The sequence below is a fragment of the Vicia villosa genome, linkage group LG4, assembly GCF_029867415.1.
Source record: "Vicia villosa cultivar HV-30 ecotype Madison, WI linkage group LG4, Vvil1.0, whole genome shotgun sequence".
Classification (NCBI taxonomy): domain Eukaryota; kingdom Viridiplantae; phylum Streptophyta; class Magnoliopsida; order Fabales; family Fabaceae; genus Vicia; species Vicia villosa.
Genome location: NC_081183.1, coordinates 38764119 through 38782532, shown reverse-complemented (window position 1 = coordinate 38782532; position 18414 = coordinate 38764119). Strand labels below are relative to the sequence as shown.

At 34.2% G+C, this 18414-nt stretch overlaps 2 protein-coding genes and 1 non-coding gene across 3 annotated transcripts; 1 reads left to right on the top strand and 2 right to left on the bottom strand.

Moving 5' to 3' along the window:
- Positions 1–65: 65 nt before the first annotated feature.
- LOC131594728 (protein PARTING DANCERS-like) lies at positions 66–2636 on the bottom strand. Its single transcript, XM_058866931.1, has 9 exons — positions 2471–2636; positions 2276–2354; positions 1477–1601; positions 1305–1393; positions 1103–1198; positions 914–1008; positions 799–839; positions 611–694; positions 66–308 (listed from the first exon to the last, which is right to left on the bottom strand). Exons 2-9 carry the CDS (start codon positions 2325–2327, stop codon positions 159–161), a joined length of 732 nt encoding a protein of 243 aa, XP_058722914.1. The 5' UTR covers positions 2328–2354; positions 2471–2636; the 3' UTR covers positions 66–158.
- Positions 2637–6950: 4314 nt separating this feature from the next.
- LOC131600876 (small nucleolar RNA R71) lies at positions 6951–7052 on the top strand. Its single transcript, XR_009283480.1, has one exon. It is a non-coding gene; the product is annotated as a small nucleolar RNA R71 (small nucleolar RNA).
- Positions 7053–14683: 7631 nt separating this feature from the next.
- Positions 14684–17815, bottom strand: LOC131599077 (protein PARTING DANCERS-like). Its single transcript, XM_058871571.1, has 4 exons — positions 17556–17815; positions 15212–15336; positions 14872–15129; positions 14684–14777 (listed from the first exon to the last, which is right to left on the bottom strand). Exons 1-3 carry the CDS (start codon positions 17605–17607, stop codon positions 14884–14886), a joined length of 423 nt encoding a protein of 140 aa, XP_058727554.1. The 5' UTR covers positions 17608–17815; the 3' UTR covers positions 14684–14777; positions 14872–14883.
- Positions 17816–18414: the final 599 nt, after the last annotated feature.

The window sequence follows — 18414 nt, the reverse complement described above, 5'->3', positions numbered from 1 at the left end:
TTGATAATTTTGATTGGAACAATGAAAAGTAGAGTATACAGAAGTTCACAAAAGAAAAGAATTAGCATAAATCCCATATTAAAACAGTTGAAAGTGCTGCTTTTCGTATATTCACACAAAACTAAAACTAAAATCTGGATTCCTTTGTTATTTTGTGATTAGTTGATCTTAGGACTTAAGTAAAACTTTGGATCCCTAAGAAACCTTGAAACCATCTCTGCCTTGTCAGTGGAAAGATCTGTGTTCTCCAGAATTTGCTCTTTTGATGCCTTGGCAATTGCTTGGACAGAACCAATAGCTTGACTGAGCTGAGTTGAACCATCAAAACAACAAAATAACTCAACCTATATGCATGGCTATTACGGTTTTGTATGTGGTAAAATTATTAATACTACTATGCAGTATACTATCCTCAATCAGAAGAAAGGGTAGCATAAGACTAACATGCAATTATTCTCAGTAAATAGAAAAAAGGAATGTTTATGCACAAAGTACATATGACTGTTATAGTTTCACCAATTTTACACATTTATATTCAAGTAACCAGAGTTTTAGCAATGATGGATGGAGGCATGTAAATTTAAATATAAAAATAGAGAGAGATGTGTACCGCATTTGCATCGTGATTGTCAATGCCTGGGATTGATGTAACAACTTTAAGGTAAAAGTTCATTCCTTGCACCAACCGCTTCCTCTTTAAAACCATAACAAAGTTCATACATCAATATACTAGTTTCACTAATGTGAATCCGAGTAGCTACATAATATGAAATTTTAATGTAAAATCAATGAGCTAACCTCAGCTTTAAATTTTTCTTCAATTCCCTCCTGCTTGTATACTGCAATTAGTTGATGAATAAAAATAATAAATTGGAACTACACATTAAAACTAAATACAAGTTTCAGGTTCTACCTCCAGAAGAATGGGCAATTTTTACCATCTTTTCAAACCCCATCTCCAAGTCCTTAACGGGTATAAATGTAGGCTTGCCAATCACCATCCTAAATCTTCACATATTCATAAATATGATCCATGTTCTTTCATCATTCAAGTCATACATAGCTAACATTAATCAATCAGAACTGAAGTAACAAAACTTACTTGAAATATGACTCAATAAACGAATCCATTTCCTCTTTTCCTGGGAGTGTGATAACAGCATAAAAACGTGAAAATTGAGCCTTCAGTCGCTGAACTCTGCACCAGAAAAATCAAATCAAGCCTAAACTCCTTGCCAAATATAAATTCTACTTAAACATTACACAAACCATTAGCAATGACTCCAAGACAATTGCATAGTAACCTGTTGAAGATCGGAGCCACATTGTTGCAATCCCAGTTTGTCACAAAAATGAAGGCCACAGACAAACCTCCACAATTGAAAATAAAGTCCTACAAAGAAAATCCTCAAATATTTCAGTCATCATTTCATTTGAAAGTAACAAATTACAATAGGAAAGAAACAATGCAATTACTGGAGCAATTGGCACAAAATTAAGGCGAAATGAATTTGCAGAGAGGAAAGTGGAGATAAAGTCAATGAAGGATGAATGTTGATCCTCTTTCCAAGAACTTCTCATCAAACAGACTCCATTTGTCCCTACAATAATTCATAATAATGGCCTCATTCTAAACAAGTTAAGATAAGAATGCATTTTTTTTAGTGATTACAGATTAAACTTTTACACAACACAAGCAACATGGTTAAACAAAATGCGATCATTACTCCTTATAATTGAAGTATGGACACCGGAAACACGACCCTGACACGTCGACACCACTAACAATTTGAAATAATGAATAAATTAAACATAATCACAAGTGTCTGTGTTAGTTTCGGACACCGACACTGACACGGACAAATTATTTTCAGAGGTGATGGTGCTACAGAACCTACAATTGATTAGAAAATTAAAATTAACACCAACATATCGAAGAAACTAAAGCATTAGGAGAAGAGTATAAGCATTATTGCAAAATTTGCACAGTTAATGATAGATCAATCTGATGAGAATTGCTTTCTTAATAACACAATACTATAACTAAAAGCCTTAACTCAACACATTCCGCATGCAAATACTACATACTAAAGAACGAAAATTCAAAGTTAGGAAAAATTGAGATGCATTCTGGCGAATCTCTTCTTCAAGCATAGATCAATTTTGCAACAACAGTTAGTTATAGTTTTAAGAAACAGAATCCAAAGAGATCATAAATAGAAATAAAATTCTGATTAAACGGTGCTTTTATCGGTGAATTGAGAAAAATAGTTACCGGAGAATGATGCATTTGACGGAGTTGTTGAGCCTCTTCTGTATGTATCCATGAGTGAATCACAGAGTCAACAATGTCTCTAAGAGTGAAGAAAAATAAGAACAGAAAAAAATAAAAACTCAGCTGATAACTCTCTATTGAAAGTTTAAATAGCAAATTGAAAAACAAAAAGAATGAGAAGACGAGTGAACAAACCAGCGGCAGATGAAGAATTCTGTTACGGCGGTGTGCGGTGGTTATCGTTACACAGCACGGAAATGAGATCGGAGGGAAGCGCGTTGGTCTCCGTTCGTTCACACAAACAAAAAAACAAAGTAGTAGTTTCCCGCCTCGACGAAAGAACATTTAAGCGTGAAATGTAATTTTGATTTGAGCTTAATTGTGATTTCCCGATGGAGGAGTAAATCCCAATTATATTCCATGTGTATGACTTTATAATTAATAATTAGGACAAAAGTTAAATATATTTAATCATCAAATAATTATTATTCCCTAACATTGTAAAAATTATTCTCTCCCATTTCTATAATAAAAATAAATAAATTTATTGAATTAAGTATATTTATAATAGATATATTGACTATTCAATAATTTTATAACATAAATTTTTCCTTATAAATAAAAATTAAAGAAAATATTACATTGACCAGTATATATAAATTAAATTATTTTATTTTTGGTACAATTCAAAGTTTAAATATAATTTTAGTAATACAAACTCACTATTTTTAGTTTGTGTTTGATTTTTAAAAATACAAAATTTCAAAAATAATGATTCACGGATTTTTTTTTTTAATTCTACTTTCATCTCTATCACTTCTTTATTTCTTTGTATTGAATAATAAAGAACAAGCTATACTAGAGGGAACCAAACCAAAACCCCTTAAAAAAAGTCTAAGTCTTAGGGTATTAAACTTGTCTAACATAAAGTCTTTGTTAATATCACTATGCACAAAATTGAACCAATTGTTAGTTCTGGACATGAAATCAATGGTGGCTAACGTATTCGCACAACCATTGGCTTCCTTAAGAATATGAGTAACCAAACAATTCTTGTTCAGAGTAATAGCTACACAATTCAACCATTTATATCTTATCTTCCAAGGAACAAGGTTACAGTTGGTGAAAGCTTCCACGATAATTATGGAATGGGATTCAATCCAAAGATTGTCTCACTTTCTCTCTAGCATGCTTTACTGCTGTCATGGCTGTAGTAAGCTCCGAAATTAAAGCATCTGAACTCTCCACCACATATCCTAGCCAAAATGGAGGAGTTTAGAACTAGTATCTTTGATAAGATTCGGGTTTTGGTTGTTGAGAAACTCCTAGCATCTGATTCCATTTCATATGCTACTAAGTGGGATACTCTCAAAATCTATGTGGATACAGTTCTACAAAATCTGAAGACTTTTTCTACTGAGTCAATAGCTTCTTCTAGTCATAAGCAAGAGAAATTAGAGGCTAAATTGATTTCTATTGTTGCTCATCAAGAATCTATGGGTGCTCAACTTCAGTCTGTGGCTGCTAATCATGAAGAAATGGATGCTCAGTTGAAGTCAGCGGTTGCAAGGAAGAATGACATGAGATCTGATATCAAGGCCATCTTGGAGCTTTTAAAGAAATACTAGGCTTTAGAACTTAGAACCCTCTATTGTTTATGCCTATTTCTGAATTATTTTGCAATCTGACAATCATTTTTCCTTGCTTTTAATAATATATTTTTTCAATATCTTCTCTTATTTCCTTTACTTATGTTTTTTATTGATGACAAAAGAGGGAGTAAGATAAGTAAGTATTTAAGCGCCTGAATCTGAAAGTTAATAACTAGTATATTGCTTAAATTCTAAAGAATTGATTTATTGTGCTTTAAAGATCAATTTAATTAACGTGGATAAAACTTAGGGGGAGCTTACAAACCTTGCCTATTAGACTATTAGACTCGGGGGGGCTTACAAACCTCACACCTTGAAGTTAACTTGTCAATTAAATTGACAGTCATTATTCTTAAATACTTGTGTTTGTCATCATCAAAAGGGGGAGATTGTTGGAACAAGATTGGTTTGTACAATATCCCTAAAGTTATGATGATAACAAAGCAAGTAAAGAACAATTAGGTATACTAATATTTATTTAAGATCATAGACTAAAAATTGTGATATATACTAAGTACTAGTACTGAAAAAGAACATTTGAAGAGAAGCTAAAAGTTCCAATATATAATGGATCAGAACCTGAGAGTCAGAATATGAAAACTCTGACTCTAAAGAAGGTGAACTTCTGAAGACTAGAGTCTAAAGAAAGTCAACCTCTGAAGATCCAAACTCTAAAGACTTGGACTATGAAGTTGGTCAACATAATGATCAAGAAGACTCTAAAAGGTCACTATCAGACTCACGAATTATTTTGTCTTCTTCTGATCACATACAAAACCAAGCAAAAATCTGCACAGACACCAGGGATGCGACAGATAATTCCTTTTGAAGCAAAGGATATTCAAATGTCTTTTCAACCATATTGTCCATATCAAGAAACATTCCAACGTCTATGATCAAGCTTCTCCAAGACTCTCTTGTGTAAGCTCTTTTCTTTAACGACTCTTTTCTGTCTCTAATATAAGGAGCTGAAGACTTGAAGAAAAACGACGAATCTTTGACAATCAAAAAGAGTTATTACTCTATCAAATCAAAAACACAAGTTTTACTTAGAATTTCTTAACATCTAAATTTTATTTACACCTCTGATTGTATATCAAGTGTAATATCCAAATAATCTTTTATCTGATTATGATAGATTATTAGAAGTCTTTTGCTTATGTGCTTGAGCATTAGAAGTATCTTACTTGTGTGTTTGAGCATTAGAATTCTCTTGCTTGTATGCTTGAGCGTTTGTAATCAGTTGTGATCATAGTGAAATCCCTTGGAAGTGCAAGGGACTGGACTACTCTCGTTTTGTGGAAGGAACCAGGATATATTGTTTGTGTCTCTCTTTCTTTCACTATCTATCTTTGATCTAGTTTTTATCCACTACAAACATCTGAATTTGTATCAGATTCTAGACCTTGTGTTCAGAATCTAATAGGAGTGTTAAAGAAAAGAAAGAAAAAGCTAACATAATTCAACCCTCTTCTTGTGTTTTTATAACCTTCACAAGAATCTCCTAAAGAGATATTTTTATGTGTTTTGAAAGGATAAACTCAATTTTATCATCACCTACCTCAAAGATTAACTTTCAATTTTTTCACACCTATAATCACTCCAATCATAGCTAAGAAAGGTCTACCTAAGAATATGGGGATTTGGGAATCTTCCTCTATTTCCATAATCAAAAAGTCAGTGAGGATATACATCTGCCCAATCCTTATGGGCACATCCTCCAATATCCCAACGAGATACTTGATTTATCGATCTTCCATCTATAGAGAGATGTAGGTAGATTTGAATTTACCTAAATCGAGATTTTTACACATGGATAAAGAGGATTTGTTTATGAACTATCGAGCTTGTTATGAACTATCGTACTACTTTCAGTACTTAGGGCTAAAGTCTCATATCCTATAATGTCCTCTTATTTGAGAGGATGTATTTATGAACTTAGAATAAGTAAGCATGTGGGATAAAGCCTTAGTAAATGGGACATTTATGTAGAGCTTTTTCAGTAGCCCCACAAACTTTTCAAACATCGCACCACTTTTTCCATTGCAAACCTCTGCGAAAAATGGGATAAAGGGTTTATAGGGAAGACAACAACATATGTTTCCTCCTTATCTTCCTCTCTAATAACATCCTTTTCTGGTGGTGTTGGCTAACTCTCTTCCACCTACTAACTTTTCCCACTAGAATCATCTACTTGCTTACCACTTCTGGTTATTACATCATTCACTCGTCCCTTTGGATTAGGCTTAGGTTGTCCTAGAAAAGTTTGGGGTAGGACATATGATGATGATTGTTGTTATGCAACTTGAGAGATTTAAGTCTTCAACATCTTATTGTGGGTGGCAATATTCTCTACTTTGGTTGTTAACTGCTCAAGAACCTCATTTGTGTAGAGATTTTAGTTTCTAAAATCTTTGTTCTGACAAATTTGAGTCATCAGGAAATTTTCCATTAACATTTCTATATTGGAATTTTTAGGGGAAGCAACTATGCATTTTTGGAAACCCGGAGTTCCTATGGCAGGTTAGAGAGAGTTATTCTTGTAAGAAAATTTTGGGTGATCTCTTCACCCAAGATTGTAGGTGTTAGAGTACGAATTACCGCGTTTATTATTAACTTAGTTAACACTATCCTGGCCAGTTCCTCCATCAAGGATCATCTGACAATAAGTTGCGAAATATCCATTCAATCTGCAAGTTTCACAGGAAAGAACTGCAGGAGCAGTAGGAGCTATTGAGGTAATGCTTAGATTTTCAATCTTTTGGTCCAACGCTTGCACCTTAGCATTCATATGCTGAAAGGGGCCGACTTCTTAAAGTCCACTCTTTTAAGGAGCCTTTGTAGTGAGGCCACAATCGCTCTCCCACGAGTGGTGGTTCTTAGCCATGTCCTCGATAAGGGCACAAGTTACATCCTTAGAATTATTCATGAGGGCTCCTCTTTCCGTAATATCATGGGTCATCCTCGTAGAATAAAGGATACCATTGTAAAAGGTGTGGACAATAAGTTATTTTTTCAAGCTCGTAAAATGGGAATAACCTCAACAAGTCTTTGAATCGCTCCCAAGCCTTAAAGAGCAACTCACCCTCTTCTTGCCTAAAATTAGAAATTCAGCTTCTTATTTATGTCATCTTTCTCGACGGGAAATAACGTTAAAGGAACACAATTTTTAGCTTAGCCCATGTCGTAATGGAATTTGTCGGCATGGGTTGCAGCAATGCTTTGGCTTTATCCCAAGAGGAAAATCAAAACAAACTTTATTATATGTTTAATTCGATAACTTTTTTTGCATTTGTATAATAAGATTTATGGATTGATTTAAACTTATTAGCATATAAATTATATTGATAAAATTTAACATCAATAAAAAATTATTTGAGATACTAAAAAGATGGATCAAAATTAAAGATTTTGATTAAGTTTAATAAGACATTAGTTTTATGCATCTCATTGACATGTCAAATAATTTTATGATTCATGATAAATTTTAGGGTTTAATATACTTCACCCCCTGCCAATATAGCGAGTTTCGGTTTGGCCCTCTTGAATGTTTTTTTTTAGCAAACGCCCCTTATAAAACCCAAAACCTAGATTTACCAAACCCTTTTACCACATTTGCTGACTGGGCTGTGACTTGGAGATGATGTGGCAAAAGAGTTATATAATTAATTAATTGAATTATATTTTATAACATATTCATTTTATAATGACTGGCTAGAGTTTGGAGGCTATCAATGGCCTTGGCTTACACATTTATTTCCCGTGGTAGATGCAACCATACAAGCAATGAAAATGAAAAGTTGAATACAAATCAAACTGCTGTTGTCACAACATTAAGTTGTCCATTGATGTTCCATCGCTGATGCTTTATCCTTGTACAGTCATCACCTTTATTCATTACTGTGATGCTTATGCTAACTGTGGTTGACTTTCAGGAAGTGGCAAAACATTTACAATGCAACCATTACCACTCAGAGCTGCAAATGACCTTGTTAGACAGTTGCATCGACCAGTTTACCGAAATCAGAAATTTAAATTGTGGCTTAACTACTTTGAGATATATGGTGGAAAATTGTATGATCTTCTTGGTGACATGAAGTAGGTATTCCTTTCCTAAAGAATATAGGGTGTGTTGTGTGTGTGATAGTGTTAGGACTAAGGTTTAAATGCATGAGTTCAGAGTTGCAATTCTATATGTTCTTCAAGCATTTAGTTGTGCAGATCCATTTGTCTAATGCATTCCTCTAGATTTCCCAAGCAGTGCTAACTTCATCCTTTATCTGGTCTAGCTTAATTTTTATTGTTTATTTAGTTGTGCACATCCATTTGTCCAAATCAGCATGCATTTACAGTGCTTACTAAGTGCATTAACCTGTATATTATATTTGTCAATAGCTAGCTGAGTGGTTATGCTACTTTATAAACAGGAAACTCTTAATGAGAGAAGATGGACGGCAGCAAGTTTGTATTGTAGGACTACAAGAATTTGAATGGGGGACTTCTAGCATAGTATTAAGTTTTATGAGTAAAGACTTGAACCATCTGTATTTATGTTTATGAAGCTTTATTTGAGCTTCATTTGATATATAATAGTTTGCTTATCAAAAAAAAAAAAAAAAACTACTTGCATGGGGGACTTCTAGCATGTTTGCATGGAGGACTTCTAGCATGTTTTATGCATGTTAAGATTTTTGTTGATAACCTTATTGCACTAATTACTTTTAACTCACTAGCATACATAATATTATGTTTGATCGATATTGTAAATTTATTTAGAAGTGTTAAGAGCTCTCCTTTTCTTTTCATTTTAGTTTGTTTGCTCTCTATGTCTTGACTAAAAATGAAAGGAACAACTTATTTTATGTTTTTTTTATACTGTAATTTTTTGATATTATATTGATCATATCATAAAATTGATATTTTAGTTATATATATTTGCATGTTAGCTTTTTAATCTTAGTTTTTGGTTATCATTTTAAAGTCGAAACTAGATTTAACCTAATAAACCTAGGGATACCTCATTGAATTATGATAAATGTTGTTGTCTAAGTTTTAGAATTATATTTTCTTATAACTGCTGTGAACTTGGTTTGATAAATCTATGCTTCCTTGAGTTCCTTGTGTTCCTGTCCCGTGGAAATTTTCTTGTTCAGATCACACACCTGATCATATAGTTAAAAATCTCTTCATTTTTTTGCTAATCTGTGTAATAATTATAATAGGATTGAAGGAGCAGAACTACACCTTAGAACTAATATACTCTAATAAGTAGACAAGTAATGATCATAAGAATTACATTTTTCAAACTCTCAATTCTATTCCATAATATAAGGCAATTCATTGTTTGTTGTAATTCGCATGAATTTTCTTCTCCCTATTGTGATTCAGTCAATCTCATATACATATAATAATATACATTAATACACACATAACAAAGTAAGGTGAATAGGTACTACTCTAAGTAGTGACATTTCATGCAGAACAGGATGAGACAATTCCAATTTGCACTTGCCATGGAAATGGAATAGACTCAATTCCAATTTCCAACCAATAAAATTTTGGTCCTATATGTACATTCCCTGCCACAATAAAACAAATATTATAAACCAAGATTCCATAATATGTACTATTATATATGCAATAGACTCAATTCCATTTTTTTTCTCATGATGATTGGGAAAACTTTGAAACCTCTCTATAAAGCTGTTCTGCTTCGAATAGCTTTGAAACATATCCATCCATCCCATATTTTAAGCATTCCTCTTGTGTAGCCTGCATCACGTCTGCTGTCATAGCCAAAATCGGTAGATGGACATACAATTCTTGGTTGCTCACGTTGTTTTCAATCTTTCGGATTTGTTGTGTGGCTTCAAACCTATAGGAAAATGGTTGTATATTAGCTATCTTTGTGTTAATATAGAATGATATGTGTTATCAAGACGTTAGAAGAAAGAATTCGAGGTGCATACCCGTCCATTTTGTAACACCCATAATTTCAGTTTATTAATTTAATTTGGATTTAAATTAAATAATTGGAATTTTAGAATTTAAATTGGATTTAATTGGAAAATGATGGAGTAAGAGCTATTGGGCTTATGGTGTGATGTTAGTAAAAGAGGGGTGCTAATTGGTTAGGCCTTTTACTAAGTTGTGATATTTCATTTTATTTTATTTTTCATAAAATAAGAAAAAGGAACCATTTGGGGAAAAAGGAAGAACACGTGAAAAGAGCAAGAGAAGAGGAAGAGACAAGAACTTGAAACCGGAAGGAGAGCATTCAAGAAATTCATCGAGGTAAGGGGGGACTTTTCCTTTTAGTATCTCTTATGTGGTCTTAGGTGATAGGTAGATTGATGTATGGTTTGGTTCAATTAGATATTGGGATTGTTAGGTTAGGGTGTTAAAATTGGATTGAATTGATGATAATTGTGTGAACTATTTGGTTAATAATGAGTTTGGATAATGTTTTATGGTGTATAATTGAATGTATGATGATTATATGCCTGTATGTGATGTCTGGAATCGTTTTTGGGTGAAAAGGGAGTGAAATCGCAGGGTCTGTCGCAGACTTGGGGTTTGCTGAAATCGCAGGTCCGCTGAGCGGAGGGGGGTCCGCTGAGCGGAGGTCCCAACGTAGTTCGCTCCTGTTTGACGTCGCTTGAGGTCCGCTGAGCGGGGGTCTGAAGGATTTCGCTTCTGCCTTGCTCCGCTGAGCGAACCTTGCTGTGTGTGAATTTTCCAAACTTCAAAATAACGTATCTTTTGATCCGTGAATCATTTCTTAGTGCTGTTTTGGGCGTTGTGCAAGTAATTAAATGTTTTATATGATGAATGATGAATATTTGTATTATCCGACTTTATTTCTCTAAAAACTCGATTTAATTACTTGATGAGAATTGAACATTGTGTGCATATGAGATAGGTATGACAATGTGTTTGATGTGATGATGAATTGGTTGTGACTTGTTATTATGATTGTGATGGATGCATGACTATTTGAGTGATGTTGAAAACATGTACATACTTATTCGGTGATGCGGTGTTGAGATGAGTTGTTCATCGTGATTCGGTGTGTTTTAAGTATGTTATATGTGTTTTATTCATTCATATGCATTGATGTTGGATCCCGGTGATGTTTGGATCGTTGGTGGACATATTTCCCATTGTGTGGAAATTGTGTCGGTGAGCCGTATCTCGATGAGGCGTAGATCGGTTAGGTGGATTGATTCCACGGTTTATTGGTACCACATGCATAGTGTCAGTTGTGTCATATGCATTTTGTCATAATATGATTGTATGGATTTCTGCAGTAGGTGTTGTAATCTATTATTGTGTGAATTAATGAATAATAGATGGGAATCTGAATATGTATAATTGGGTGAACGGTATATTATGATGCTTGTTGCTTATGAATTGCATAATATTTACTAATTGAGAATGAGACTCACCCTTACATGTTGTCATTTTCAGATTGAGGAGTAGCGACATTAGTGCTTGGTGAGGATGACTCATAGAGTTTATCCGTTTATGTTGGATCGTGTCGGTCATGCTCTGATCTGTAACACCGGGGAACGATAGTTGTAGAGTTTTTATGAAATTAATCTACTTTATTTGGTGTTGGATTATAATTCCATTGGATGTATTTGATAATGTTTCTTATTCCGCTGTGATAAACATAATTACGATTTGGTGAACCGTTTCCTAATGAAGCATGACTTGGTTTATTTATTTTATATAATTGTAGCACCCTTGTGTTCATGTTTTACTCTGATATAATTGTTTAAAAAATTGTCGCGGGGTTTAGAAGGGTGTTACACATTTCAGGCATTTGAATATCCATGAAACATGCATCAAACTGATGAGGCGGGGGAGGATGAGGATATGGTGGTGTTGGTTATGGTGGAAGCAGGGATAGTGGATATGGAGGAAGTGGCGGTGGAGGTGGAGGTGGAGGTGGTGGTGGTGGAAAGTGGAGGTATTAGTGGTTAAATATAATTCAATTAATTAATTATATAACTCTTTTGCCACATCATCTCCAAGTCAAAGCCCAGTCAGCAAATGTGGTAAAAGGGTTTGGTAAATCCAGGTTTTGGATTTTATAAGGGGCGTTTGCTAAAAAAAACATTCAAGGGGGCCAAACCAAAACTCGCTATATTGGCAGGGGGTGAAGTATATTAAACCCTAAATTTTATAAATATGATCTATATAATAATAATAATAACTTTAAATCTAACAATTGATTTTAATATAAGGATATGTCGTAAAGACTTAACGGATGTGACTTATTTCATGTTTGACACATTGATGTCATTTGATACTGACTAATATATATAGAATATTTGGTAGATCAGTATAGAATCTTTTAATGGTTGGGTTAGCCGGTGGCTATTTCTAGTGATCATAGATTAATGTTAGAGTATTTCCTCTCTTTAGATGGTAGGTCTAAGTTTATGGGTGATTTTGTTATGATTTGACATGTTGTCTAATTTATTTGGAGAGTTTATAATGATGGTATCTTTAACGATGTTTTAACAAGTGTGAAATAAGTGGGAGAGAAGAGTAGTTTTTTTTTACTTGAAATACTTTCTAGGTGGAGCAGACGTAAACTCGTGTATTTTTTATGATTTGCCTTTAGAACTCTATTGTGTGTCTTAACAGAGTGTTTGTCTTGATTTTAAAATTTAGGTCAAATAACTTTGTGGCGGCAAATTTCCGTAACTTTGTCTCTATCTCTCTCCTGTTTTCCCTTCTCTCTCATCCTATCTATCTTTTTTAAAACTTAAAAAAAAAAACCTAAATGATACTAAAGTCACCATCACTGAAACTGTTTCCCTAAATTTGATAGTGGTTTGTGATTTGGTACTTGAACCTTGGGAATTAAGTTTCTAACTGCTTTAGTGTTTTTTTAGTTGTTTTGTTGCTTCTCTATATTATTTGGTTTTCTTATTGTACCTCTTAATTTCTTTTTCTTTTCTATTTAACACTTCTTGTTAACTAATACTACTCTCTCTTTTTACATTTAGATGGTTTTTACCTCTTTATTGATATAATATTTTATTAAAAAAACAATTCACCAAAAGTACACAAATTTTTTTAAGAGGAGAAACGTGTAATAACTTGATTTCATTTTTTTCTTTTTCTTTGCTAAGCATATGCCACACTTAATAAAAGTTTAACTTGATGAACATGCATTCCGTTAACCTGCCCCTACGCTGACATGTCAAAAACTTGCCAAACAGCATCATGCAAGTCAATTATTCAAAATAATTGACATATACCAAACAAACGTAGACTTTATATATTATACCAAACAAACGTAGACTTTATTTATTAGCGTAAAATCAACTTATTCAAAATAATAAGACAAATATAAATGTTAGTATACAATAATTATTTGTGTCAAAACGGTAATCGATCAGAAATAAGAAGGATGAAAAGAAAGCTGTGTTATTTAACTCTACTAGTTTTATTTCTTGCAGTTATCAGTTTTGCAAGAAACCCAAAACATCAAATACATGCACAACCCAATGGACAGATGAGTAACCAGCAGCCACGTATGAAGCCGCCGGTTCATCCGCCAGTTCCGATTCATGTCCCACCACAACCACATATACTTCATCGGCCGCCATCTCGACCGCCTCCCTAGGATGCAAGAAATAATTAAGAACGGCCAGTTGCAAAGAAGTGTATTCTTATACTTAAATCTAAACTATAATTTTTCTCATGTTGCCAACATTTCCTTTGTTGTAGGTTTAATTAGTGTTTTATATTTATGTTTGGTTGCTTATTTGTTTTTCAGTGTTCTGTATTTGGTTGTGGGTGCTAATTGTACGACCTTTTACTCTCTTTTTAATAATTTGATTGAAACAATGAAAACTAGATTATACATTAGTTCACAAAAGAAAGGAATTTGCATAAATCCCAAATTTAAACAGTTCAAAGTGCTGCTTTTCGTATCTAGGCAATGAACAAAAACTACAACTTGGATTCGTTTGTTATTTTGCGATTAGTTAGTTAATCTTGGGACTTAAGTAAAACTTTGGATCCCTGAGAAACCTTGAAACCATCTCTGCCTTGTCAGTGGAAAGATCTGTGTTCTCCAGAATTTGCTCTTTTGATGCCTTGGCAATTGCTTGAACAGAACCAATAGCTTGACTGAGCTGAATTGAAGGATCAGAATAACAAAATAACTCAACCTATATGTATGGCTATTACAGTTTTGCATGTGACGAAATTATTATTATGTAGTATATTATCCCCTATCAAGCATAAGACTAACATAGCATCAAAACTTCGACACCGATGCAATTATTATCCCCTAACAATGCACATATGACTGTTATATTAATACTTCCACCAATTTCGCACATCTATATTCAAGAAACCAAAGTTTTAGCAATGATGGATGGGGCATCTAAATTTAAAAATAAAAATAGAGAGAGATGTACCGCATTTGCATCGTGATTGTCAATGCCTGGGATTGATGTAACAACTTTGAGGTAAAAGTTCATTCCTTGCACCAACTTCTTCCTCTTCAAAATCATAACAAAGTTCATACATCAATATGCTAGTTTCACTTATATGAATCCTAACAGCTACATAATATGAAATTTAATGAAAAATCAACGAGCTGACCTCAGCTTTAAAGTTTTCTTCAATTCCCTCTTGCTTGTATACTGCAATTAGTTGGAGAATAATAACTATAAATTGGAACAGCACATTAAAGCTAGATAGATGTTTCAGGTTCTATTCTACCTCCAGAAGAATGGGCAATTTTTACCATCTTTTCAAACCCCATCTCCAAGTCCTTAACTGGTATAAATGTAGGCTTGCCAATCACCATCCCAAATCTTCACATATTCATAACCATGATCCAAGTTCTTTCATCATTCAAGTCATAAACAGCTAACATTAATCAATCAGAACAGAAGTAACAAAACTTACTTGAAATATGACTCAATAAATGAATCCATTTCCTCTTTTCCAGGAAGTGTGATAACAACATAAAAACGGGAAAACTGAGCCTTCAGTTGCTGAATTCTGCACCAGAAAATTCAAATCAAGCCTAAACTCTTTGGCATTAGCAATGACTCCAAAACAGTAACATATTAACCTGTTGAAGATTGGAGCCACATTGTTGCAGTCCCAGTTTGTCACAAAAATGAAAGCCACAGACAAACCCCCGCAATTGAAAATAAAATCCTACAAAGAAAATCCTCAAAATTTCAGTCATCATTTCATTTGAAAGGAACAAAATAGAATACGAACAAAGACTTTCATTTACCGGAGCAATTGGCACAAAAATAAGGCGAAAGGAATTTGCAGAGAGGAAAGCGGAGATAAAATCAATAAAGGATGAACGTTGATCCTCTTTCCATGAACTTCTCATCAAACAGACTCCATTTCCACCTACAATAATTTATAATAATGACCACATTCTAAACAGGTTAAGATATGAATGCATTTTCTAGTTATTAAACATTTACACAGGCAAACAAGGGTAAACAAAATGCTGTCATTACTTATTATAATTGAGTAGAAAATTAAAACAACATATCTAAGAAACAAAAGCATTAAGAGAAGAGAATAAGCATTTTTGCAAAGCTCCCGCAACGAATGATAGCTTTAACTGATCCTTAGATCAATCTGATGAGAATAGCTTTCTTAATAATTAAAATATGTCTTAGAGTCTTATAGCACTCTACATTAAGGCGGTGCTTAGTAGCCTTGCAATTTTCTATCTTTCGTTCTATAAGGCCCCGAAGAAAGTCATTAGGGAGCTCAACCGTATTCAAAGCAATTTCTTGTGGGGAGGGTCGGAAAACAAAAAATGCATTCATTGGATTAGTTGGGATACGGTTTGTCTACCGATGGAGAAGGGAGGGTTGGGGATTAAAAGATTGGAGGATTTTAATACTGCCCTTTTGCTTAAGTGGAAATGGAGGATCCTAGATAATCCGGAGGATTTGTGGTTTGATGTTTTGAAAAGTCGGTATGGGGATGTTAGTCTCGATGTTGTTCATGAGAATGGTAAAGGAAAGGGGGCTAATGTGAAGTCTTATTGGTGGAGAGATCTGCTGACGCTTGAGCCGGAAAATTTTTTTAACGCTAACTGTTTTGTTTTCTGCAGGTAAAGGTGATAAAATCTCATTTTGGTTTGCTAATTGGACTGGCAGGGGTCCTCTTAAGGACCGGTTCCCTCACCTGTTCTTTCTGTCAGCTTTAAAAGCCGTTTCTGTGGCGCTTATGGGATGGATGTCAAGCGGAGGATGGAGGTGGGGAGATTTTGGGGTTGAATGGTCTATGCTGCCTGCTAACAGGATTGCTTCGCTGCTGCCAGCTGAAGCTGTAGCGCCGCTGAGCCAGCAGGCCTCTCACACCAGTGCGGATTGGCTCCTTCCCCCTTCTTCGAGGCAAGCTACTAATAGTGAGCAGCCTCCTGCTGACTACAGTACTGTCCCGGTTTTATTGGAACAGCTGCAGTTGGAATTGGAGAGTGCTATGTTTACTAATTCAGGGGTGGACAGAGTCTTTTGGAAACCGGAAATTGAGGGTTCTTTCACAGTTAGAAGCTGTTATAAGTTACTCACTTTTAGGCATGTTCCGTTTGGCCCGGTTGGAGAATTTGACACAGCATTATCTCTTGTTTGGAAGACACAAGTGCCTTTGAAAGCTAGGGCATTTGGTTGGCGAAGCTTCCTTAATAGACTACCAACAAAAGGATCTCTAGTTAGAAAAGGTATTATCCCAAACTCCAATTCTTTTTGCGCTTTCTGCCGTGGAATCATAGAGGAACCGATCCACTTATTGTTGTCTTGTTATTGTGTTGATCTGATTTGGAGGGAAATGGCCGAGTGGATTGGTTTTAATAACTATAATGCGGTGGGAATTAAGGAAAGCTTCATGAGGTGGTTTAATTACGGGAGGAGAGTTGGTCTTAGAAAGGGAAAAGAGGGAGTTGTTTGGTTGGCGGTGGTGTGGCAGCTTTGGTTGGTTAGGAACGGCATCGTGTTTAAAGGCGATACTTGGAACATTTCCGATATAGTTTGGGGAGCTAAAGCATTGGTTTGGCGTTGGTCTTTCATAGGGAAAAATATACATCCCAATTGTAATTTTTACGAATTTAGTAAGGATCCCCTATTTTACTTGTCGTAATGCTCAATTGGAGTCTATTTTTCTTGGTCCGGTACTCATTCCGGCCTTCTTGTATCTTGTTTTGAGAACTTAGGTTCTCTTGATCAATATATTCCTTGCTTATTAAAAAAAAAAAAAAAAACCTCTGATAAAATGTGTCAGTGTCCGAAAGTGTCTGAAATTGACAACAAGATACTCGTTGTTAAATTTAATTTATTCTTTTTTACAAATTATTACTGACATGTCGGTGTCTTATTTTTCGGTGTGCGTTGATAGCATTTCGCAGTTATATACTAGTACTTCCTAAAGAACGAAAATCCAAAGTTAGTAAAAATTGGGATACATTCTTGCGAATCTCTTCTTCGAGCATATATCAATTTCGCATAAACAGTGATTTATAGTTTTATGAAACAGAATCCAAACACAGATCATTAACTAGAAATAAAATTCTGATTACACGGTGCTTTAATCGGTTAATTGAGAAAAATAGTTACCGGAGAGTGATGCATTTGGTGGAGTAGTTGAGTTTCTTCGGTATGTATCCATGAGTGAATCGCAGAGTCAACAATGTCGCTAAGAGTGAAGAAAAATATGGATTGAAAGTTTAAATAGCTAAGAGTAAAACAAAAAGGAACGAGAAGAAGAAGATTAAACAAACCAACGGCGGACGAAGGATTCTGTTACGGCGGTGTACGGTGGTTATCGTTACACGGAAATGAGATCGAAGGGAAGCGCGTTGGTCTCCGTGCATTCACACAAACGAAAAAAAAAAAGGTACTAGTTGTTTCCCGCCTTGACGAAAGAACTTCAACCAATATGCAAAATATTTAATGCGTGAAATGTAAATTGTGATTACACGATGGAGGACTAAATTTCAATTATCCATGTGTATGACTTTATAATTAATTAGGATTAGGATAAAAGTTTAAAATATTTAATGATCAAATATTTATTATTCTCTAACATTAAAAATTCTCTCTCTCTCGTTTTCATAATATAAATAAGGGAAAAGCTAACATGTGCCCCAAAGAGGCAAGTTAATTAGATATTTATAGAATTTTTTTCTTGGAACTTGTGCATTCAGTGTATGGAAACTTTAAATATGATTTTATTGCATTTAATTATATTTAACTTTTTTTTAATTATAGTATCCTTAACATGTGCCCTTATGGCACATGTTAGCATGACCCTATAAATAAATAAATTTCTTGAATTATTCAATAATCTTGTAACATAAAAAAAATTATAATAAAAATTAAAGAGAATATTACATTGACCATTGTGAGTCAAATTTAAAATGACTACATTTTTGAAGAGGAAGAATATTTGATCAATATGCTTACCAATGTTTTC

Excerpts from the sequence above, each read along its gene's own strand:
- LOC131599077 (XM_058871571.1), bottom strand. The coding sequence starts at position 17,607 with ATGGATACATACCGAAGAAACTCAACTACTCCACCAAATGCATCACTC. Across the intron at positions 15,337-17,555 it reads ACCAAATGCATCACTCTCCG|GTGGAAATGGAGTCTGTTTG; the intron begins GTAACTATTTTT and ends AAATTATTGTAG. Across the intron at positions 15,130-15,211 it reads TTTTTGTGCCAATTGCTCCG|GATTTTATTTTCAATTGCGG; the intron begins GTAAATGAAAGT and ends TTTTCTTTGTAG.
- LOC131594728 (XM_058866931.1), bottom strand. The coding sequence starts at position 2,327 with ATGGATACATACAGAAGAGGCTCAACAACTCCGTCAAATGCATCATTC. Across the intron at positions 1,602-2,275 it reads GTCAAATGCATCATTCTCCG|GGACAAATGGAGTCTGTTTG; the intron begins GTAACTATTTTT and ends GAATTATTGTAG. Across the intron at positions 1,394-1,476 it reads ATTTTGTGCCAATTGCTCCA|GACTTTATTTTCAATTGTGG; the intron begins GTAATTGCATTG and ends TTTTCTTTGTAG.